The sequence below is a fragment of the Perca flavescens genome, chromosome 6, assembly GCF_004354835.1.
Source record: "Perca flavescens isolate YP-PL-M2 chromosome 6, PFLA_1.0, whole genome shotgun sequence".
Lineage (NCBI taxonomy): Eukaryota > Metazoa > Chordata > Actinopteri > Perciformes > Percidae > Perca > Perca flavescens.
In genome coordinates this window covers 29,239,306-29,263,740 of record NC_041336.1, presented here as the reverse complement: position 1 = coordinate 29,263,740, position 24,435 = coordinate 29,239,306, and the positions used below count along the sequence as shown (strand labels likewise).

The following is a 24,435-nucleotide window of genomic DNA, read 5'->3' as shown; positions in this document are numbered from 1 at the left end:
TTTACCATTACTCACAAAAGCTCACACCTACACCAGCATTGTGAAAATATCTCATAATATTTTCCTTTTTTTGACATAGAGTACTTAAGCTTACAATACAGTGTTAGTTTCTATAAGTCTGGTTTTATCTAAAAAATGTCTTAAAGTCCTAAACTCATGGTGCATATTTCAATTAAAAAAATCCCAAAACTTTTTGAGTTTGATGAATGTGTTCTTTTATATCTTCCAGGCAGCCCCTGATTACCATTCATTTTAATGATACCAAACCACTGGTAGACAGTTATTTGCTTGAGATAGGTACTCCATCCCAGATTATCGTGTTGCCATTTTAAGCAATTTTACATTTAAAATCAATGTAAAATTTACTGCCAGCTCCGTTTGACAGTTCCTCCACTGGACATTTTAAATAGCACATATTACACATATAACAAACACACTCACGTTGTATCCATTGTCAGATGCTCCGTTTGAAGATTGGGAATGATGGCTGACCAGTATAACCTGCTGGCCTGAGCTGGCTGGCTGCCCTGGGTCATTCAGAACCGCAGGGAACGTCTGACCCTAAATATTAAAAGATACTCTGGTAAGGCAGCTGAAAAACTACATGTCTGCTTTGATCATCACACATGCTTAATGACATCACAGACTGTTCTAAAATCAGACATTGTTACAAAATACATTTTAAGCCAAGACAACTTTTTTTTACCTGTGTATTGAGGTTTAGAGTGACACCATCCAGCATGCCCTGAGCATCTGCCAGTGTTAGTGTAACGCTGTCATCGCTGGCCACGCCTCCTGGTGACATCACTAGGCTCTGGGATGCAACAGTGTGTGACAGAGTGGTGCTAGTTGGCAGGCTGGAGACTGACAGGGGAGAGACAGACCTTAAAGTTAGGGTTTACAAGTTTTTAAGAGATTTCAACAACAGGCAGAGCTGTATTCTTTTTGTGGCAAATGTAGTAGAATGTATACAAACTGTATTTAAATGGGGACCATTATGTTCTTTGCCACAGCTGTAATACAGTTCAAATAGCCCAACTATGCATGAGGGATCCACAGGAAATGATGCAGAGAATAATTCAGAGTTACTGTTATTGAGTTATTGTAATTTTATCACATCAGCCTTACTGTCTAATTGTCACTCTCTTACAGCTGTATTAGAGCTGTAATAAGTTACTGCCAATGCCAAAGTAACATTTTCTACTGCTGCTGCTTCACAATAAAAGCATTTAACTGGCTTGTATTGTGATGCAGCTGCATTTTTGACAGCTGATCAGTTTTAAATATAGCAGGGAGTAATTAAACGAAGGCCACCGCTACGTGAAAGGCTGATCAAGGAGTGTTTGTTGCTCCAGGATTCAGGGATCTGTAATATTAAGCAACGCTTGCTGTTACCGCTGGTGTACCCAAATCAACCAAAACTTAAAACTAAAAGATTTGGAATGCATCAGTCTAATCAACAAAAGCAGAGGTGCTCTGATGTCTCTGGAAGCGGTGAGGATGTTTTCCACTTGAGTTGAGAGGGAAGGTAAACGAAGTGAGAGATGAGACTAAAAAATTGGATTAAGCTTCAAGGTGACAAGCAAGGCAGTAAACAGAACAATCAGGAGCAAACTCTGCCAAAACAAATCATATTTGCTCACTTCACAGCACACAAGCCCTTTACTCTCTTATCACACATACACAGTTATAAAGTGATAATATTTGACTTAGTTTTCAAACTCAAATGCACATCCTCTTCATAGATGCATGTACGGTAAATGTACTTTTGCAATTTATTTTATTTTCTAGCACTAAAAGATGACATGCAAAATAGATCTCAGGTCAGATTAAAACCAAGGACATGAAGATCAGCGTGTGTCATTTCTAGGCCTGTATGCCTACAACAGATTATGAATTCTCTTTTATGTGATGATGTTCCTGAGCTAGAACCAGGGTGCGATTTGTGAAAAAAGGCAGTGTGGAGGGGATGCTTTTTGATCATGCACAACAAAACAATACATGCAATAATCAAATCCCCCTTTAAATAACATGGATGTAGTGCCAATCGGCCAGACATGCCTTATTTGTGAACTTCAATATTCAATGAAAAATAATCTCAAAATGAAATAGCACAATGTGGTGGCAGCATAAAACACATCGCATTCAAGCCCGGAGAGCGGAGTTCACTTTGCAGCGAAAAGAAAATTTCACCCAGGAAACGCGTGTTCGTTCCTCGGGTGTGTTTTAACGTTTAGATGTTTAGAATGTTTAGACGTTTTGGTGCCTAAATTTAACTGTCATCGGCGCATGACGCTCACTAGTGGTGTGCGATACTGCAAAATTTGGTATTGATACGATACCAAGTAAATACAGGGCCAGTATCGCCGATACCGATACAATAGAGATACTTTTTGATAAATTAGGTGGATGCATCATCAAATTGCTTAATCTGAACAAATTTGCATGACCTTTAAGTGGGTTTGGGATTTTTCCTTTGGATTATTAATAAATTAAAACCCAGGACAGAATTTTTTGCCTGATGCTGAGTCACGTGACGGTACAACATTCAAGAATTCAGCTGCCCGCATCATAACTCGAACCCCCTCCACCCACCACATCACTCTTGTCCTCCAACAGCTCCACTGGCTCCTGGTCCAGTTCCGTATCCAATTCAAAATCCACCTGTTTACATTCAAGGCCATCCACAACCTCGTCTGTCCCCTCCGCCCATCTCACCACCATGGGGAGCAGAGCATTCAGCTGCTCTGCTCCCAGTCTCTGGAATTCATTACCACCCCAACTCAGAAACATTGATTAATTCCCCATTTCAAATTGCAACTCAAAACACATCTGTTTAAAACTGCCTATTCCACTTGATGTCAATTGCTCTGCCTCTTTCTGTTGTTTCTATTGTTGTTTTATTCTTTATTTTTATTTATATTTTTTGCTGCTTTATAAATGTCTTATGTATCCCTGTATGGTTTCATCGAGTGCCGAGAAAGGCGCCCTTAAATAAAATGTATTATTATTATTATTATTAAACATCAAATCACAAAAGGGGGGAGGAGTAGCAAAGTGTGCCTGCTCTGTGCTGTGACAGGAGCGGCGCTTACACAGACACAGACAGCCAGGTCGCCTCTTTAATGAAACCGCAGCAATGCATACTGGAGAGAAACTAAAACTAAAGTATCCATCTCATTACATTGGTATCGATATTTGGATCGATCCGCCCACCACTAACGCTCACTTTTTCTGGCTAAACTCCACTACCATGGCCGCTGAAAGGGCCGTCATCTGGTGGTCTCTGTACCTGGCTCACAGTCACCTATGGGCGGCTAATCAATTGCTCCTGGTAGCCGGCGTCCCAGAGCTCTGTAGCGGCTAAATACAACCAGCAACTGCCGCTCGGATGTTATCGTTTTATGGCACTATGTATTCATGTTACAGCGCTTTACTTAGTTTAAAATACTTCTATTTTAGGTATATGATATATGATCTATGGTGAAGTAGCATTGATCACTTTGAGAATACATTTTGTCCCCACCGGGGATAAAAAATAATTTAGCAGGGGCGACCTCTAGCTCACCCAGTAAAAGCGTTCGCCCCATGTTGCCTAAGTCCTGCAGCGGCGCAGGGTTCGAATCCGACCTGCTGCCCTTTTCTGCGTGTCATCCCCCATCTCATGTCTATCCACTTTAAAAAATAAAGGGGAAAACCCCAAAAAATAATCCCAAAAAAAAAAAAGAAATTCAGCAGAGGTAGGGATATGTAGACCAGAAAGGGGAAAATCCCACACATCCACCCCGGAAAACCGCACCATGGCTAGAACTGATAGTCTAAGTGTGCCCAGCTCAATTTTGTCCACTGTACAGTCTGTTTCTTGGTACAAAAGAAACAACTTCATACACAGTTTAAACAGTGTGTTTGGCTGCTCTAAAGTATACTGTAAAGGTTAGCATGCGCGGCAAACTAGCTTACTACTACAGTACAGTATTAACCTGGCGTTTCTTCCAAAGTAAAGAACATAACTGACTTTTCTCCTGGGTCATGTAGCTTTACCCTCAGTCTTTTAGTATTTATATAATGTGTGTAGCAAGCACCTACATATTTAAGACATGCAGGTTGTCACTAACATACTCATTCCATAAATTTAGTTAGTTCTGCCCAAGTGGGTTATTATGGTGATATTTGTGCCACAGCCAGCTGGATATATCCTTCTTTACTGTCATACTCTTGGCTTAAAGTGGTGGCCCAGAGTCAAGTGGTGTTATGAGTGAGTGGACAAGGTCACTAATGGCGGCTTGATGCAGGTCAAAGATGGCTTTTATGTGCATTTATAACATTCACAGAGTGAAGTTGTGTGGAACACAGTTGACTGAAAGAGAGGGGCTGGTTTTTTAGTAGCCGTGAATTTCTGATAGGGATGTTAATGATTACCCGTTTAACCGAAAATAACCGATTACCGACGGAACCCCCGAAAACAAAAACTAGAATTTGTCTTAAGAAGATACACTATACTATTCTAAGGGAAGGGAGGTCAGCAGATGGTTACTAAATTCAAGTATAACTTTATTACTATACCCCTGGGGATTAGCAGGATTCTCCAGGTACACACAGGCACATTTCACTCCCAATTAAATTTCTATAAATAAAGGAGTGAGATGCATTCGCTTACTGTCACAATGTTGTTCACTAATCATAGAGTCCGATTTGATTGAAGATAAACTGATGTCTGGCAAACTTGAGAGACAAGGTGATATTGACCTTTCATTGTATGTAAATGCATGGTAAAAGAATAGAAGCAGCAGAATAGGAGGGATGTTGCACGGTTGACACTGAGACAGGGATTGAGGGGGAAAAAAATAATAAAAAGCAGCCTGTAAATTTTTTTTATAAAAGTGTTGATGAAAAGGCGTACCATTTACAACTTGATAGTGGATTGGTAGTCTGCTAGACATGCTAGCTCAAGCACCTTATGAACTGGTAACCCTTGAAACATGCTTTTTGCCAAAATGTGTAAGAAAAATGTGTCCTGCCAATCCAGATCTTGCTGTTTAATATGATTAGTCAGTATGCCGACTAATCATATTAAACATGATATCCCCACAGAGTGAATAGTGTTTGATTCAAGTTTACAAAATAACCTTTCACTGTCCGATAATTAATAGATAAGTTAAGTCTGAAAACATAACAGCTGCTTCAGGGACATGTTGTGAATATTCTGTATAATATTCGGTTTAACTTCTTTAGCGAGAAGATGCCCTTGTAGTCCCAAGATACAAAACACATATATCTAAAACAGTCCTAACCTGTCATTCCAGTGTTGGCGTGACTCTGAGGTAGGAGGTGTTCATTGGTGATCGTCAGGGTTGCGCTGGTGTTCTGGCTATTGAGTGGTGATGCCAGCCTGATGCTGCCATTCATCTCAGCACCATTAGTGTGGCTATGCTGGGGGAGCAGATCCTGACCTGCAACGGTATGGAAAAAAGCCATTTTTAGTCCAGAATTCAAGAAATTAGCTTTTATTTTTCATTCACATTTCACGCTCTTTTTTCATATATTAGGGTAGGGTAGCATATAGAATATTTTGGTCTGTCAGGCATGGCAAGTTATACACAAATTTAGATTAGCTGAGAGTATGTACCATACTGATTTCAGACATTTTTGCTTGGAACCCATGCACTGTGATCCAACTTCGAGTCTTTTCCACTGCCTTTAATGCTGAGAGAGAGAGACACTGAACTGAATGTCTTGGTGCAGCTTCAAGAGAAAGAAAAACTAAAAAATAAGGCTTTGTATAACGATAGTTAGCTATTGCCTTAGTCTAAAAGGATTTGGATCACAATACAGTAAATATGTCAGAATGCTGAATGAAAGACAGTCCAAGTTGTACCCAGATCTATCTTGACTCAAAGGTGACACAGTCACAACTTACCTTGACACTGTGGACACAACGGATACATGTATAGGAAAAAATTGGTTTGTGAAGAGGATGTATTACCCATAACCTGAGTGGCTTCACATGAATCTAAGGGCTGAGTTATTATTGCGTTTTTCCCTGAGTGAGGAAATCAATAAATGTGTTACAGATCCTTGAGGGGATTTTATTTCATCTTTTGGTTTGTTATTGATCGTCCGTTTCTGCACTTGTGAACAAACAAGGTAACTGTATACAGTATCCAGCTATGTATTTGTATGCTTTTTTTATGGACCTACACTGTAAAGTGGTCCATACCTGATATGGTGAGAGTAATCTCCTGAGTGTTTCCTGCTGCAGTGCTGGAACCGGAAGCTGAGGCCTGGGCCTGGACCTGGGCGAGGGCTTGAGTCAGGCTGGAATTGTTGATAGTCAGTGTGATCTCCTGACCGCTGGTGCCTCCGGTTACCAGCCCAGAGCTACTTATGACATGGCTTAAGTCCTGAGAACCTGCAGAAACCACAGGAAAGCATTGATCACATTCAGCTCATAGTCTCGCATTGCCAGACCTTCCTCCACAGCGCTGCGGAGGAGGGTCTGGCTAGTCCACACAGTATCCCTGGATGGGAGAAAAACGTGCTCTGGTTTATTGGCATTTCTTTAAACCAATCACAATCGTCTTGGGCGGCGCCAGACGTAGCAACAGTGCCACTGCAAATTGGCTTGTTTTGGTGGAACGTGTACGTTCAAAAGTTGTTTTAGTCATGCAACAGAAAACTCAGATTGTCTCGTTAGCTGTCTTGATTTACCCTGTAAAGTTCTGAGGAGCAGTTAACCACAGTCCTCATAAAACGACCAGAGTTTAGCATGCCAACACCAAGACAGCGGAAGGTGACGGACAGCCGGCCGACAAATGAAGGACACCCGACGGAATTTCCGAAGGCACCTGACAATCCCGAAAATTAAACGCCGTCGATAAAGACTATTCAGCTCATAACAGAAAGTGTCTGTTTTTTTCCCAGCCGAGGCTGCCATACATACCTGTAGCATCCTGCTCGGAGAGGCTGACCTGAGCAGGTGTCATGGCGGAGGGCTGCAGGGCCAGGCTGGTCAGCGGGTGGATGACCACGTTGGCGGACACTGAGGGGTCAGTGGTGGACATTAGCTGGCTGCCAGATTGGGAGACAAGGCCAGTGTCGACGCTCAGGGGTTGAGAGAGGAGACCCCCTTGTTGTAAGGTCTGCTGGAGGAGCGCATGGTCAATCTGGAAGAGAAAGCACTACTTCAGATGAAAGAAGAAAGGTAATGTTGAGGAGGAAAAGGAGAGTGAGACTTGTGGGAATGTATGACCAAAGCCTAAGCATGGTTGCTTTTTAAAATAAAAAAAATAAAAAGTTTCAGTGTCAATGAGGAAAATTCCACCTTTTGATACTTTTACTTTTCGACTCAAATCTGTGATCTAAAATACATTGCAAGAATTAAGATCTAATTTAATTTGGCCTACATACTTTCTCTTAATGTCTTATATTATTTGGAAGGCTGGTAAACTTGTTATGAGTTTTGATGGAGGATATGAGCAACAACAATATCTGAAATATACAAAAAAATATGTGATTAATTACAGACAGTAACAATAATCTGGTAAGATTCTGGTTCACAGAATATTAATGTACAAAAACCTTTCTGACTTGTAAACTATTTCTTTCACAAGTATGAACCATTTTATGTTTTCTTTTTTTTAAAGAGAGACCATGTATTTTGAAAATGCTATAAACAAGAAAAAATTGTATTCAACGTTTAGCATAACCATACATTATGTATGATAATGATAATATAATGGTAATATTATGCTAAAAAACACTTTATAAGAACACATTATACGCTATAGTTTGTGTCTCTATAAATAAATAAATATTACTCTGTTTACTGGCTCATGAGCCAGTAAACAGTATTGCAGTGAACTACAATGGATCTGATTTGTAACATATTATTGCTAATTTTAGGTTGGTGGTTTTGTCGGTGACTACGTTTTCAATTTTCGGGTTATGGTTGGGTTAAGGTCACTATTCGGGTTTCTGAAACATTCGGAATAACCCATTTACATGCGTGAACAGAGAGAGTTACTCCTTTATACATGGAATTTGTAATCAGTTGGCAATATCCCGATGTAAACGGCGATGCGCGGTTAGCGTCTGGACGTAGGCTACGGACAACCTTAAGACGCAATAACTTTCCGGTCACCTTCTTATAAATCTCACTATCTCTGTACTTTCTGCCGTCAACAAAAGACATTATATTCATGGTTTTCACCTCACTAATAAAGAAATTGGTTTCCTCCTCGCTCCAATATATATTATAGTATATAATTATTATTATAACTTTGTTTTCTGGCTATTACAAGAAGTTCCTCTACTCAAAAGACCAAGATTCCTTGCGAATAGAACATGCGCAGAACACAAATCAATGTTCCTTTTGATGGGGATATGCCGATACGCGTTTACATGACCAAAATTTTGGGTTAGAAAAGGAGTAACCCAGGTAGCATATTTGGGTTTTTAAAAACCGGAATATGAGCATATTCGGGGTTTTGCCGGTGTTTACAAGGCCGTGCGCGACCGGGTTATTGCTAATATTCCGGTTTTGAACGGGTTACTGGCTGCATGTAAACGTAGTCGGTGATGGCTCATACTCTCATATGTGAAGGTTTGGGTCATGAGACTTGAGTATTTTAGGAAATAAACTCATGACAAAGAGATTACTGCTCCTAATTGCTCCTCCATGTGATGCTTTTAAAATATTTGAATTCCTTTAATAAAAAAAAAGATGCTGCAATTTTCTCACAAAACTCAGCATACACCGTTCACTAAGAACTTGATTCATCATGGCCAACAGAAAAAGGCTCAAATGAATTAACATGTAACCTGTAGCGTGATGTTGTTGATGTTGCTGGCGTCGATGCCAGAGATCTGGACGTTGGGGCACACCAGGCTGGCAGGCGTCAGCTGCAGGTGGATGCCGTCCAGCGTGGTCAGGCCATCTGGGAGAGACACCGTCAGGTCTCCTGCAGCTGCAACACACACACACACACACACACACACACACACACACACACACACACACACACACACACACACACACACACACACACACACACACACACACACACACACATTTTATATTTTGGTAAGAATACTTGACTACTTTTGTGAATGTTAGACCTTAAATAACCTTTGTGGCTGCAGGACAGAAAGTACAGTTTTTTTACAGCGTTTAATCATCTGACATAAAAAAAACTACTGCATACAATAATAATAATAATAAATTGAATTTATATAGCGCTTTTCAAGGACCTATTACAGGTTATGACAGGTAAAGAGGCATGAGGTTTTATTAACAAAATGCTGAAACTAAAACTTTGAATGGTACCAGACGAGGAAGACCCTGGAGGCAGAGGCAGATACATATGATACAGCTTATGTCAAAGGGCAGTTGTAAAGGCATGACATATAGTCCAATATATGCACTGCAAGGCTTCTGAGCTACCAAAATGACCCTATGGTTTCTGCTGGAGCAAGAATACCCCCTGAAGTACTGAATATCTCATGAATCAAAAGACTGAGAGACAACAGAGGAAATGTTGCAATGTATTCAGTCTTTTCCCAAATGATAAAAGGATAGAGGTTTGCCTGCAGTGAACTGTGCACTTGTAAAAATCTGGTGTGGTGAACTTGAAGAAGGAAGCAATGATTGGAAAACATTGTTGGCCACCTCCCCAAGTGTTATGCTCCAGGAGCTGTGTGGCGAAAGTCAATTCATGGCTGCAAACAGACTTCAGTATATTTAACTTGAAACTGAATTGGAGCGTTTTTTTTTTTTTTTTGGGGGGGGGTGAACAACTATTTTGTATATATTTGTTTCTGTATTTGTTTATTTAAAATGAATGTTCAGTGTGTTTGTTTGTTTATGTATGCACCAACCACCAAGGCAAATTATTTTTAAGTACTTACTTGGCAATAAACCATTTTCTGATTCTGATTTAAAGCCTCAGCCACATCTTTTATCCCGTGCAACTGCCAACTCATTATCAACCCACCGACTGACACTAGAAATGATGATCCCTGCAGCAATTTAGTTCCACCAACAAATGTCGGTGCATTAATCATCAGCCTGACATTATGGTGAGAGCAGGTGCCGGACATCAATAAAATGCGTTGTTGTTGGGTCATTTATAACACCGCACAGTGACACCTTGGGATAATAAAATTCTGTGCCTCCTTTTTACCGTCTTGTGTCATTTCATTCTCTCAAAAGGATGCCTGCTGACCGTGGTCCATTACAACTTTGAGGTAATAAAATCATTGCTCTCTAACAAACAGACTTGACTTCTTGCTACTCTGCATCAATCGCAGTAAAATATGCAAAATGTCCTTATGATCTACCGCTCTGTCTGATTAATTACACGCCATTTTTTATTCCGTGTGACCCACCCAACCATAATCCCTACCTGACATGGAGGCCGGCAGGATGGCCTGCCCCACCAGTCCCTGTTGCAGTAGATTCTGGTCAAACTGCCCTGTCAGGACTTGGTTGGCTGGGAGGTAAATATTGGGGTCAGAGTTGGACGTTTGTAGCAGACCCACAGGTTGAAGAGCCTCTGAAACGGCTGGCTGATGCCCCTGGCCCGGTCCCACAGCCTGCCCAGTCCCTGGGTCTTGACCGTGACCGGCCTGAGTAGATGAAGCAGACCGCTTGGATTTGCGGCTGTCGAGGCTTGGCCTGAAGTGGCACTGGATGTGGGTTTTGCGGTGGCCTGAAGTTCTGAAGCGGAGTTCACAGAAGGGACATTTGAAGGGCTTGGAGCCGGTGTGGAGGCGCATGTGCACCTTTAAGCTGCCTTTTGTAGAGAAGGAGGTGTTGCACATGTGACAGCTGAAGAGTTTCTGACCTGCAGAGACACAGTAAGGAGAGTGAATAGGACTCTGTCACAACTCCAGGCTACACCAGCTTGTTGTCTCTTTTTGGTCACATATTTCAGAACTCCTTGTTCTGTGTGTATTATGGATCCGGTAGACCTTCCTCCGCAGTGATACCGAGGAGGTTCTGAAAGCGTAAGGTAACGGACATCCGGCCAAGAGAATGACAAACGCCGGAAATTTCGGCGCCAACGGAGCAATCCCAGGAAGTGGAAGGTCGCGGATATAGACTATGGATCTGGTAAGAAGGCAGTGATTTAACTGTCCTGATTGTAAATATCAAACATGACAAGGACAGCCCCAAAGGGTCTGCAACCAGGTCAGGAAGCTTTAAGCTTTTATTTAACTATGTAGCATATTTCACAAAATGTATAACCATTGCTTTAAGTAATCTAAACAGATTCCATCATATTGTCTGAGTTTGCCAGATCCTGTATCAAATCCCCTATCTTGTTTATGCACTTCTCCAAATACCACAATGCTCAACAACTCCAACCTCAACTTCAAAAAAGGGGCTGTACTCGATATTCAGAACATTAATATAGTAGTAAACAACTATTTGCTATGTGAAGATACTGTGGAGTACTGGTGTCCTGATCAGAGAATGAAGTCATGCTCCGTCTGAGTGGGTTGTAATCTGAGCTTCTCTGTTCTTTGTTTTGTGTGTGTTTAGTGCATGTAGGTGCCTTGTGCGTCGGCAGACGCAGAGGGCTGTGAGAGCAGTGTGATTATCGAGTACAGCACCTTTACGCAATGATTTCTTGTGATAAAACTCTAACCTGTATGTGTCTTCACATGGCAGTCCAGGGTAGATTTTACCGTAAAACTCTTCCCACATACATCACACTTGTAAGGCCTTTCTCCTGTATGGATCCGAATGTGCCTAGACATGGAAGCAAATCATCTTAGGTACATTTGGAAGAGCACAAGGGCAGATGAGAGATTTATAGTGGGGTAAAAAGACAGCAAGTGAGTGCAACTTCAGTTTGTTTGCATGAAAATATGGCATGAGTGACATTGTAATGGATAAAAAGCCTTGCCAGTGTTTACTGGTTACTGCCAAAGGGCAATCTTCCATCTCATGCCTTTAGTTCCCAGTGCTTTTATTACAGGAGCTTGCAAGAAATTGCAAATGCACTCGGACTCCGAATATGAAAACTTAAATAATAAATGTTGCTCACTGGTGAGTATCTGACTTGTTCAGGAGAAGAAAGTGACTCTGCTATTTTATCTTTGAACAGCCTGTCTACACCAAAAGTGGGAATGTGCTACGTATATACTTTAACATCATAACATAAGTTATGGTTGTTTAAAAAACAAGTAACAATACAATATTTCTTCATCCAAACACAGAGTAACAGTGGAGACTCAGTTGTCTATGACATGGTCTTATTATTGTGCAACAAGCTAAATATTCCAAATTATATTTTTAATCAAATATACATTGTAATACATAGTTGGGTGAAAAGATGTGTTTAAATTATGTTGACCAATCAGATTCCAGAGTGGCTAAGTAAAATCAGCTGGTTTAGTGATTATTACATATTATACATCTAACTAGAGTGCGGATCGAGCCGCATTTTTCTGTCCAAGCCCGGGCCGTGTCCGACAGAGCAGTAACCGAGCCCGGTCCGGGCCCGACGGGCATTAAGGTATTTATGTCAGAGCCCGACTCGAGCCAGACACTGTTAAAATCTCCACATAATTTTCCTCATATTAATGACACATGTACGTTTGTTTGTGTGGAAAGCCCGCTTTTATTAAGTAACTGTAGGAAGGCATTTCGGAAATGTCAACAGATGAGCGCATCAGCAAACACGGGGCAACAAGCGCACGTTAATAAGCAGTTTCATTTAAAATGTTCAATGCTTTATCGCGCTGATGTGACCGAGCCCGACACAAACCCAAACATCATTTCTAAATATCTGTCCGAACCCGGCTCGGTTCGGGTATCCATCCTCTAATACATACACATATTATATACTGTATGTTACCATCAGAGCTCTTGATATTCTTCTCCACGGAAACATTGGGATGCTGCTACAACACACAGTAAGCTAGTTGAACTAGTTGTAAGATAGTTAAAGGCGAATGTAACTTTGCGCCAAAGCTGGTCTTATTATCGGCGGTGTATGTGGTGTCAGGTCAAAAATGGGCGGGCCGCATAATGTCAATACAGTTAGCTGCAATAGCTAATGTGGGGGCTAATTACTGTGTTTACTTTCTCACTGACTCAGAGACATTTGAAATGGTAGGTGTAAAATGTAGGTGTATGTGAAATTGTGTTCAAATATCAACAATCTTTGCGCAGCATCGCTTACTGCACCTTTCAGCAATCGTATAGCAATGTACATATTTAGTGTAATCGTTGTATTCAATCTTTGCGTCAGCTGACATGTTTCTCCTAAAAGACAATAAGAGGCGTGATATTTACCTGACGAGGTCACTGGGCTTCTTGAAGCTCTTGGGGCAGAAATTGCAGCAGTTGGCAAACTTGGGTTCTGTTTCCAGTTCAACGGCCTTGTCTTTGATCTCGCTGATTCGATCCCTCTCCGCCGCCGACTGGGCGAGGATCCGCTCCGACACCGAGGCCTCCTCGCCAGGATCCTTTGCCAGCTCGGCCGCCTGCTCCTCGGTGAAGGTGATGATTTCCAAACCCCTCCTCTTTGACTTCTGCTCCCCGTCCTCGTCCTCTTCTTCTTCATCCTCTTCATCAACGTCTTGACTTTCCAGACCTATAACTGGGAGAATCGGGGTCTATTACTACTATGTGACTTTGGGTCTCGTTTCATGCTAGGCAACGAAGATGTGTGCAAATTGAAACATTTTCAAGAGTAAAAATATGGAAATCATTTTCACAGACACACAGATGTTACTTAAAAGCTCAGATCTTTTAAACAGTGGTGTACAAACAGCGTTGAACCTTCTCTCCATTGATTCAAAGACAAAAATCAATCTGTTGGCACGCTGATAGAATGAATGTATATTATAGCATTTTCCTTTTCTTTTTAAAATCACATATTCCACGCAATTTTGTGAAATTCAATGGAATTTGAATGACCTTGTGTATATACACAGGTATATACCCTGTGCCTAAGTGTCATGTAATGAAACAGCCGAATGTTGTCTTGGCGTCCTTACTTTGTTCCTCCACCGCGTGCTCCTTCTTCATATGCTTTTTACACAGCAGGCTGGTCCTGAAGCTCTCGTCACAAATGGAGCATTTGAAAGACTTGATGTGGATGATCATGTGGCGGTTCAGGCTGCCATTGGTGGTGAATGAGGCGTCGCAAACATTACACTTAAAGGGCTTCACTCCTGTCAGCGAGAGATGACAGAGGCAGGGTTTCACATGGTGTCTGCACATTTCAGGGACTTCCGTTTAAAAAACCTTTAGTCAGGTTTTTACGTGAGAAATAAAAAAAAAAAAATGTGGATACCTTTCTCATACTGCTTATTTACCTTATGTCCTTAAAAAAAAAAACATAGGGTTTTCTTGTTTTTTTCCACATATCTTGAACTGCACAGCACACAGCATTGATTGATGTGGGAGTCAATGGTGTAGCTGTGGCTCCAAGTTTCACTCTAAACTTTTTTTAATCTGTAACCGTGGTGTGACGGAAATGCATGACCTGGCTTTGGGAGATAAGGTTATACCATTTCTTTCATCACAATGTACCACTCGGATTTTAATCCTTTGAATACTCCAATTGAAATGTGGAATATGATATATTTAATAGTGTGCATGGCCTTTAAAGACTTTCAGTTTGGAAAATCTAATTAATTTTTTTTTCTCAGCAAGCTCACCTGTGTGTGTATTGAGGTGGGACTTCAGCACTCCGGCTGATACAAAAGCTCGTCCACAGAGAGGACATATGTATGGTTTCTCCCCCGTGTGGGAGCGCACGTGCTGCTTCAGGTGACTTGACTTTTTGAAGCCCTTACTACACCAACTGCACCTGAAGAGGCAAAATAATTGTTGCTGTCATTTACATAACCACTCAGAAAAGAATTTGATGATAATCTGCCAGACTAAATAGTCATGTAACATATAACACACTGGGCTGATAGTGGGCATGGTTTATTTTTAATGGAGAAAGAGAAGTTGTCCTGACACTGAGGCACACTATTCACCTTCTTTCCAGTTTTTTTTTCAATGTCAAATCGCTGGCTCTTTATCTGTTCAGCAGGTTTTAAATCTTCTAAAGAGGATAGAGTAACACAGCATGCATACTCTATTTGTTTTAATCAAATGTCAGTATGTTTACATCATAATTTTCTAACAAATCTGCATTCTTCCATGATTACATAATAGCCCACAAACCAAGAGGGACACTTCTTATATGCAATATTATATTAAGAGACTTATTTTGGTAACACTTTACTTGAAGGTATCGACATAAGCGTGACATGACACTGTCATAACTATGACATGAAGCTGTCATGAACGTTATAAACAAGTCATAAACAAGTCATAAACGTTTATGACTTCTGTCATTAAGTGTCATTCGGTTTTTGTCATGACAAGTTTTTGTCTTGTTTGGGTTGTCTTGATTATGACAACTTGACATTAATCAAAGTGACAATACCAGAAGTTGTCTTGATCATGACAAGTTGACATTAAATATGTTTGGGATGTCTTTTTAATGAAAACTTGACATTAACTAGGATGACATTACCAGAATGTGTATTTGTCATGACAACTTGACATGATGTCATCCTGATTAATGTCAAGATAATGACATTAACTTGACATTAATGTCTTAATAAGGACACTCCAAAGACATTTAATATCAAATTGTCATGACAAATACATATTCTGGTAATGTCATCCTATGTTAAGTTGTCATTACAAAGACATCCCAAACTAATTTAATGTCAACTTGTCATGACCAAGACAACTTCTGGTAATGTCACTTTGATTAATGTCAAGTCATCATAATCATGAAAAATGTAATGTCAACTTGTCATGACCAAGACCACTTCTGGTAATGTCACTTTGATTAATGTCAAGTTGTCATAATCAAGACAACCCAAACAATGTCAACTTGTCATGACAAAAACTGACTGACACTTAATGACGGAAGTCATAAACGTTTATGACTTGTTTATAATGTTTATGACACGTTCATGACAGTGTCATGTCATAGTTATGACAGTGTCATGTCACGATTATGTCGATACCTTCAAGTAAAGTGTTATGCTTATTTTATACTGACTTTTTTTATATTTAACCAAACTACACTAATGACCGGTTTGCCTCTTTGTCAACCCGAAACAAAAGAACACTGAATACTCATAGGCTGGCACTCATCATAAACACCAGCGCCTTTTGCTGCCAAGTGTCCAATGTCCCCAAATTAGCTGGCAGTTTAAGGTTTTGTTTGTTGTTTATTTTCAATTTCAATTTATTTATAAGGGACAATGTGCAATTAAAGAATAAATGTGACCATATGATGCAATGCACCAGAGTTAGCCTTTGGCTAATTTACATCTGCTGGCCCTACACTGCAGTCCCCTTTTTGTTGCATGGGTAGGTATCGGCAATTGTTAATTATGCTGTGATGTTCGGAAACATTTTGGGCTGAAGCTTCAGTTGAAGTGTCTGATTCAGGACTGTCTTGTTCCACTTGATGACCAAATTAGATATTAGATACTAGGGACGCACTGATGCAACTTTTTCAGTCCCGATACCTATACTTGGGCTTTGGGTATCAGCCGATACCGAGTGCCAATCGGATACCAGTGTTTAATTAATAAGCTGTTTGCCCCGCTGTGTGTAAGTGACTGAGATTATTCTTTTATGTGTAAGGCAACATCAAGCTTTACTTAAACATTGTTTTTCTAACTTTGTAAAAGAAAATAACAACGTAAATTTAAATGTATTGAATTGTTATTTATTACTGAAAAAAATAAACTGTGCACCAGCAACTTGGTAAAAAAAAATCTTCTAAATTAACAGGGATAACAATTCAAGTGTAAACCTTTTAAATGCATTAGTCAAATTTTAAAAAGGAATTCCAAATTACAGTATATAGTGTATATAGTATATAAACATAGAAATGAATTGAATAGATTGACCCCATTCTTACAGATACCTGATCCAGCTATTTGATTCAGTATTGGCCCAATATCCGATATCATTAGAAACCAGACTTATTTGTTTCTCCTCATAAGTCAGATATAAGTGATATCATAGGCTTACACTCGTTTCTAACTTGTGTGTCTCTGTATATGTGTTTTCTTCCTGTGAACTTTTAACCCTGTTTACCATCCACCCTCACTAGACCTGCCCTAAATATAAAGCTGATGTCAGGGAGGAAAACAGTGTAGTTTTTGCTGTTCCTCTCACTGAGTTTCTACTTTTCACAAAGTTGTTAAAAGGTTGTTGGCAGGTCTGATATATAGATGGAACAGTGATTACAACATATTGAGGAGATGGCTTTGATACCTGGGCAACCGTGAGTGTATCTCTGGGGCATGTCTATAAATGTTTTTTGCTTTATCTGGGGAAAAGTTTTAAATGAAAGCTGCTGATAACAAAGGCAGGCAAAGTTATTAAAGGCAGTCATTGTGAGTGCTGTAAACAACGGCTATTATTTCCCCGGGCTCAGTATTAAGGTGATGCCTATCCTTAATCTGCTTTAAGCCCTGGAAAAGATTTGTTTGGATATTGCAGAGCTCACAAAATGCAAACACTGAGGGGAACCTAAAAGCCAGCAAACTGACAAACAGAAAGAAAATGACTCAGCCCTCTGGTGCATCTCAGTTAACAGAGTTTCTAAGGGTAGTAACTGGGAAGAGATCATTAAAGCAATATTAAAAAAACATGGGTAAAAACTTCTTGAAGTACCGCATTGGTCCAACTATAAGATGACCCTGATTATAAAACACCCCCCTTTTCAAGACTCATTTATACTTTATAAAAGCCAAATATTGTTTTCATAGTTTTTTATTTGAAAATAATTCTAATAAAAACACAAGGTAGGCTGTTGGTAGTAGATATAGATTAAGATGAAAGTGTCACATTTAAATTAAAGGACAATTCCAGCGCAAAATGAACCTAGGGGTTAATAACATATGTGTACCGAGTCAAACGTTCTCTGAGATATGTTTTCATGCTAATCAAATGCGTCTCTTTCCTGTCATGTAATCACACTCTCTCCTGTCAATCTCTTGGAAGCGGCCGCTTAGAGGACCACGGTAAGATTTTCTCTGGCAGTTTGCATTTGTTAGAAGGTGCAACATCTCCATGACAACGCCTCATTGTACTTCTGTTCTACTTCCGACTTCCAGGCTTTTTGTAGCTGGATATAGCATTTGTTTCGTCTATGTGTGAATGTGGATAACGTTGGTGATAGTGAGATGCTTGCTACAGTTACACTTCTAGTGATGAATCGGCGAAAACACGTTTTATTTATCTGAGTCACGGCTTTGTTCTAACTTTTCTTCTTCTTCTAACGCTTTCGGGAGCTTGCTGAGTCTCAGTCTAAAACTCTGCTTTTTAGACCAGCTGTTTGTAACATTAAAATAAATAACAAATTCTAGGAAAAATCTTATTTTCGGACCAATTCGGTACTTGTGCATACCTTTCCAAGTCTCTACCTGCTATGACACTGCAATTACTCTTGACCGGACGGACGGACGGACGGACGCACACGCGCACACACACACACACACACACACACACACACACACACACACACACACACACACACACACGTAAGAAATAACCTGTAGGCTCTCTTGCTGTTGTCCTCGCTGTCTTCCTGGTAGTCCTGTGTTTCAGTGGTCAGTTGAAGCTCATCTTGACTGCTCTGCTGAAGAAGCCCATTTGTCTAGATTAAAAAGGCAAATCATCAACATGTACCTTAATACAGATAGAAATACATTTACAAGGACATTATTAGTTTCAAGTGTCTTCTGTTTGATTGATTTCACTCTCATGTCCTGCAATAAATCAGCGTTCTAAATCTGAGCATTAAAGTCCAAGTGCGGGTAGGAAAGGGCTAAGGGCACACGTGGAGGCCCAGGACTCACCACCTCAGCACTGGAAACATGGAGCAGATTCGGGGGGTGATAGCTGGAAGACAGGGCCTGAGACTCCAGGGTGCTGGAATCCTGCAGCTGCTGGACGGTGGAGAACTGAGACTGATTGTAGCTCGATTCAGTGATGGTGAAGCCTGAAGGGAGCCAACAGAGAACAATCAGTCTCTTGAGTTATTGATCAATAAGAATTGAGGGAAGTATACAATATAAAAAATATATGATGAAATTTTGATGAAACTGTTTTTGATGACATTTTGCATTGTTTGATGTATTTCCTGTAACCGGATTATGGTGACCCACAGAAATTAACAAAAATAAATTCAGAAAAAGAAAAAGAGTTATTGATCAGACTAAAAGGCACTAGCATTGGCTGACTAAACTGCTGGCTCTACAAAAAATAAAAAAATAAAAAAATCGTTCAACAGTTTTTGGCTACTACACTTTGCAATGACACATTTATAAATGCTAGATACTATAATGCAGTTTTGTAAGCAATGGAAACATTTAGAATAGAAACACCAGCCTTAAAGAGGCCGAATGCCTGATGCCACAGCATTTCACAGCAAAAGTGGAACTACAACTCTGCACAAAAGCAGTTCATAAGTCAATAAAGCACAAATATTGCGCTCAGCAAAAATAATAATTGCCAACTATGAAATCTAGGTGCGCATTTGTGTTAATCCAACTTCCGCACAACTTAGCTCGCCAGCAGGGAGAATGGCTTTTATTGATTTGAAATGACTGAACTGTGAGCACAACACCATCATTCATTGAAACTGCTAGCAATGATTGCTGACCAGCCTACGGATTACATCCTGCAGCAGAAAGATGTTAGATGATGTACAGCCTTGAGTCGAAGTTATTGTTAGAAATCTGTGCGTAAACTGCCTACAAAAAAAAATAAATTGGAAAGACCGGTGACAAGAGAGCATTTAACTGCTTCAGTGTTACTGTAACCTAACAGTGTTTTCACATATTGTCAGTCAGCAATGTGATTGCTACTGTAGCACAGTGCTGGAATGTAAACTAAGTACATACAAATTTGAGATGCTTGTCCTTTATATTTCTTTTCATGCTACTTTCTACTTCTAGTCTGCTACATTTCAGAGAGAAATATTGTACTTTTGACTCCACTGACAGCTTTAGTTACACCTGTTTTCAGGTGTATCAATTATGGTCTGCTTTTTATTTATTTATAAGGTCCCATGGCATGAAAATTTCACTTTATGAGGTTTTTTAACATTAATATGCGTTCCCCCAGCCTGCCTATGGTCCCCCAGTGGCTAGAAATGGCGATAGGTGTAAACCGAGCCCTGGGTATCCTGCTCTGCCTTTGAGAAAATGAAAGCTCAGATGGGCCGATCTGGAATCTTCTCCTTATGAGGTCATAAGGAGCAAGGTTACCTCCCCTTTCTCTGCTTTGCCCGGCCAGAGAATTTGGCCCACCCAGGAGAGAGAGACATCATGGCTTTCAAACGAGCAAAGTGGCAGATGGTCAAGGCCCCCCCTCTCTCCTCCTCAATAGCTACAGACACAGAAATAGCACATACTAAGGAAAGCTCATTGTGGGACTGGCTCTAGTGGCTGTAATTCTGCACCAAGGCTGAATTTCGGGAAACAGACTTCAGATACAGTATTAGATTAGAGTATTAGACATTGATTGTATTCATATATTGTTTTTATATAGTGCTTGTTTTTTTGTTTTTTTTTTATTTTATTTAGTAGCTAGGTATGTGTGGGTTTGTGTGTAAGTGTTATATTATTGTGGCAGTATATTGTGCATAATGCTGTCTGCTGTGAGCTATCTGATTTGTGTATCGCTTGTTATTTTTTATTGTGCACGCATGGGCATAAAGTTATTACATTACATTAATATGGCAGACGCGTCTGTTCAAAGCAAATTACAATAAATGTATTCAAGCCACGCGCAGTCAAATAAGATATCCATCTAAGGCCTCATTTATGTGTTGAGAATATCTGTGTTTACATATTCAGTTGATATCTAACTAAAAGGCTTTTTCTATCTCGATGAAATTTTAAAATCTCCGAAACCAATAGTGTGCGAATTTTTATACTATTTCTGGTAAAATATTACAGTATGCAATACTGGACACTGCGCTGTCATAAATATCCCACAATGCAATGCGGTAGTAACGGCAACATTCATAACAGACAAACGGACAGAAACCAAGGAGCTCTGTAACGTCAATAACGCTCTAATTTACATTTCTACAAATTAAAATTTCTAGTTATTCATCTCTCAGTAATATAAGCAGTGTCTGGCGAAGCCACTAGAACGGAGTTTGGCAGGGGTTACCATGGTTACGCGTCGTCAACGTACCGTGAAAGAATCAAATCGGAACAAAAGGATATGGTCCCGGCCCTAGTAATAATGCTTTACACATGGCAGTGGTGTACTGGGGGTTAAATAGAAATAGGTGCTTAAGAGTCCTCTAGCCCAGGCACATTTGATGGGCCTCGGGGCCATGTGGTTCTCATGCCAAAAATGATGAAATTCCAGGTCTCTTCTGGACAGATAAAAAGGTTGTAGTGCCTCCTGAGAGAATGGAAAAGGTAGATCTGCCCACTATTATGATTCCCCAGAATCCAGGCTGCCAACAACAATCAGAAGGCATAGTGCAAACTGGTTGAGTTATTTGGTGGCATGTAAAGTAGCAACCATATGTTTGAGAACACTACACTGGATTAAGAGTTATACAATGGAGAGTGAAGAAAGTGAGCAGACAGTACATGTGCCATCTGTGAAAGTGTCTTGTATCTCTCTACGACTGAATTAACTGTTTGAATTGTCGCGAGTCTGGCTTATCCCCCAAGCCAACAGCTGCTGACAGACGACAGACAGTTTATTCTATCATTAAGGATTCTGTTTGATTTATTTCTTTTTAACGATAATCCAAAGTGAAAAATTGTATTACCAAGGTGAATTTCTTGAGGCCAACATTTGCACACAGCACAATAATTTAATTCTTACAGCCGAAAACACTGCAGGGCAATTACTGAAACAATAAGTGACTCGCTAAAGCTCATTATTACTAATAATTAGGGGTGTGACAAGACGCTTACTCCACGAGACGAGACACATCACGAGATTGGGTTCACGAGAACGAGACGAGACGAGATTTTAAATTTTTTTTTAAAGAAATCCTCAATGATGAAATATATGAATGGAAAATAGTTTTTTTATTCAACTGAAAAATCACAAAATGCAAAACAATTTGTGTGCATTTTGAAATCAACTATTAATGATGAATGTTATTTAACTTTTTTTTACTATTTTAATGAATCATATGCAGTAAAGGACGTGCAAACACTGCAAAATGTTTTGTATAAACTCTACCAACTGGCTTCTGCCTTGTACAATTTCACATGAGAAATCTAACTCCTTTCTACAAATCGAACATAAAAAATAAACAGTATGTGTAAATAAAATAAATGTGTAAATAACAGAAAAACTTTAAATGCAAACAGTAAGTGTATCAATAACCAAAGTACTGCTCTCTCAAAACTACAAGTGCAAACAGAAACAATTTTTTTTCTATAAGATAAACTACACAGAACAGCCTAAGATATGGTCATGTTCTTTTTCAAGAATATAAGCATGTCGACTATTTCTGGCAGCAGTTAAGACCTTTGGGCAATAACTATGTCTCCTGCAGTAGAAAAAACACACTCACTTGGAACAGAGGTAGCAGGGATGGAAAGGTATGCTTTGGCAAGTGGAGACAGCAAAGGATATTTAGGAGTTGCCGAAATCCGACATTTTCCACCACAGAAAATGGCCTCATATCAGCTGCAATGAAAACGCCTATGTCCCTCGTTATTGCCGTGGCTCTTGCACGGCAATTATTTGCAGAGATGCAAAGGCTTTTAGAGTTGTTTGCCCTTTTAATGTTTTCGTCGCGGGTGCAGTAGTTAGTAGAGAGCTGTGGTGGTGCTGTAAGTGTTTTTGCATAGTGCTTGTGTTAGCCGCGGTATACGGCATTTTTTTCTTACAATGTTTACATATTGTGTTCGTCTTGTCTGTCACTCTTTCGCCGTTTATTATTTCCGCAGGAAAACCAAAATGTTTGCACACAAATGATTTAAAAGTTGCAGGGGGATCTTCAATAGTAATTTCACGCTCCATCACGCTGACATCACATCGCCTCACAAGACAACTTTTCACCTCGACGAGAAATCTCGTCACGTTTTAATCTCGCGCCCTTACTAATAATCAATACATTTTCAATCAGAAACAGCCCCTATTACACATATATATTTCATTATTATAACTGTGTTTAATGCATAAATTGAAGGAACTGACAGGATCACATTTTACTTTAATTAGATTATTTCGCATGACAAGTAAATTGATTGATTGATTGATTGACACTCAATAGTGTATTTTCATGCATTTCGGACATAATAGTTTGAAAATGGAAAAGCCTACGTGAGTGAAATGGGTGAGACAGAATGTGTGTGTGTTTGTACCTTGCGTTAGAGCTTGCTGGTCAAAAGCAGGCTGAGGAAGTGCTGGTGACTCAAACTGGCTTATATTCTGAGGCAAAGCATGCTGGGTAGTCACATATGAGTCTGTCACCACAGAGAAAGAGATGCAGAGCAATACAACAGATTAGTTTGATACTCACAAAGACAAAGATGGACAGAGAGGACATCTTGACTGTTCTGCATCTAGTTCAGTTTTTTTTTTTTTTTTTTTAAGTATTGTGGACTTAAAGTGAAACTGTTCTGGTCTTGTTGTTATTTTTGTCTCTATCTTTGTTGGTGTTTGCCCACTGCACCTCCACAGGTCACTTATCTATATAAACAGTTTCTTGTATGTACAAAGAATTGCTTATATTAACTACAGATTAGGTGTAGCTTATTGCTGTAGGTGCTGTTTTTGGGAACAATATGGAAATACTACATACTATGGACTTGTCGCCTCCTTTAAAACTGTATGGAGGTTAAATTACAGTCTACGCACTATTAAAATGTAATCAAATATAGATAGGTGAGGTCAGGAGTACTGAACCTGACCACAAGACATGCATTTTTAAACTGAGGTAGTTTAAGAAAAGCCAATTCTAAACTGGAAGCAAAAAGTGAATTGTGGAAAGGTTTTCAGTGATCTGCTTGGTTCTGAAGGACAGTGATGAACTCTATTTTCAGAGACTGGGTCCTGGTCTTTGGACATGGATTAGAGCCATGCCATGCTATTACTCTCCTTAAAGTGCTGAAGCTCCACTGAAAGGTAGAGTATTCAGTCATATTTTTTGGGGATTGGAGTGTTATAGTGTATACTGAACACACTGACAGATAGACCATGGAGAGGTTGATCACGCTGCAGAGTGGATTGAGAGGTTTCCACTGTCTGACACTTTTTTCAAAAGCCAGAAATTATCATTGCAACCAAATCGCAACATATTTTTATCGAATTTCTTTCTTTCTTTTAGAGCAAAAGAAATGTGTTTAAGTTTCAATAAGTTTGCATCTCTGTGGTAATGTGTGTCT

The 24,435-nt window shown here is 39.9% G+C and overlaps 1 protein-coding gene across 1 annotated transcript in view; it reads right to left on the bottom strand.

Annotated features, from left to right (window-relative positions):
• znf236 (zinc finger protein 236) overlaps nt 1-24,435 on the bottom strand; it is a 58,540-nt gene that overhangs the window by 11,686 nt on the left and 22,419 nt on the right. The window contains exons 15-28 of the mRNA XM_028581259.1: nt 23,413-23,514; nt 18,913-19,055; nt 18,607-18,710; nt 14,680-14,831; nt 14,014-14,190; nt 13,307-13,613; nt 11,652-11,755; nt 10,404-10,844; nt 8,821-8,966; nt 6,941-7,163; nt 6,218-6,409; nt 5,292-5,450; nt 707-864; nt 442-561 (exon numbers count right to left, since the gene is read on the bottom strand). Of these exons, the coding sequence (XP_028437060.1) occupies nt 442-561; nt 707-864; nt 5,292-5,450; nt 6,218-6,409; nt 6,941-7,163; nt 8,821-8,966; nt 10,404-10,844; nt 11,652-11,755; nt 13,307-13,613; nt 14,014-14,190; nt 14,680-14,831; nt 18,607-18,710; nt 18,913-19,055; nt 23,413-23,514 (2,528 nt within the window). The remainder of the gene's footprint in view (nt 1-441; nt 562-706; nt 865-5,291; nt 5,451-6,217; nt 6,410-6,940; nt 7,164-8,820; nt 8,967-10,403; nt 10,845-11,651; nt 11,756-13,306; nt 13,614-14,013; nt 14,191-14,679; nt 14,832-18,606; nt 18,711-18,912; nt 19,056-23,412; nt 23,515-24,435) is intronic.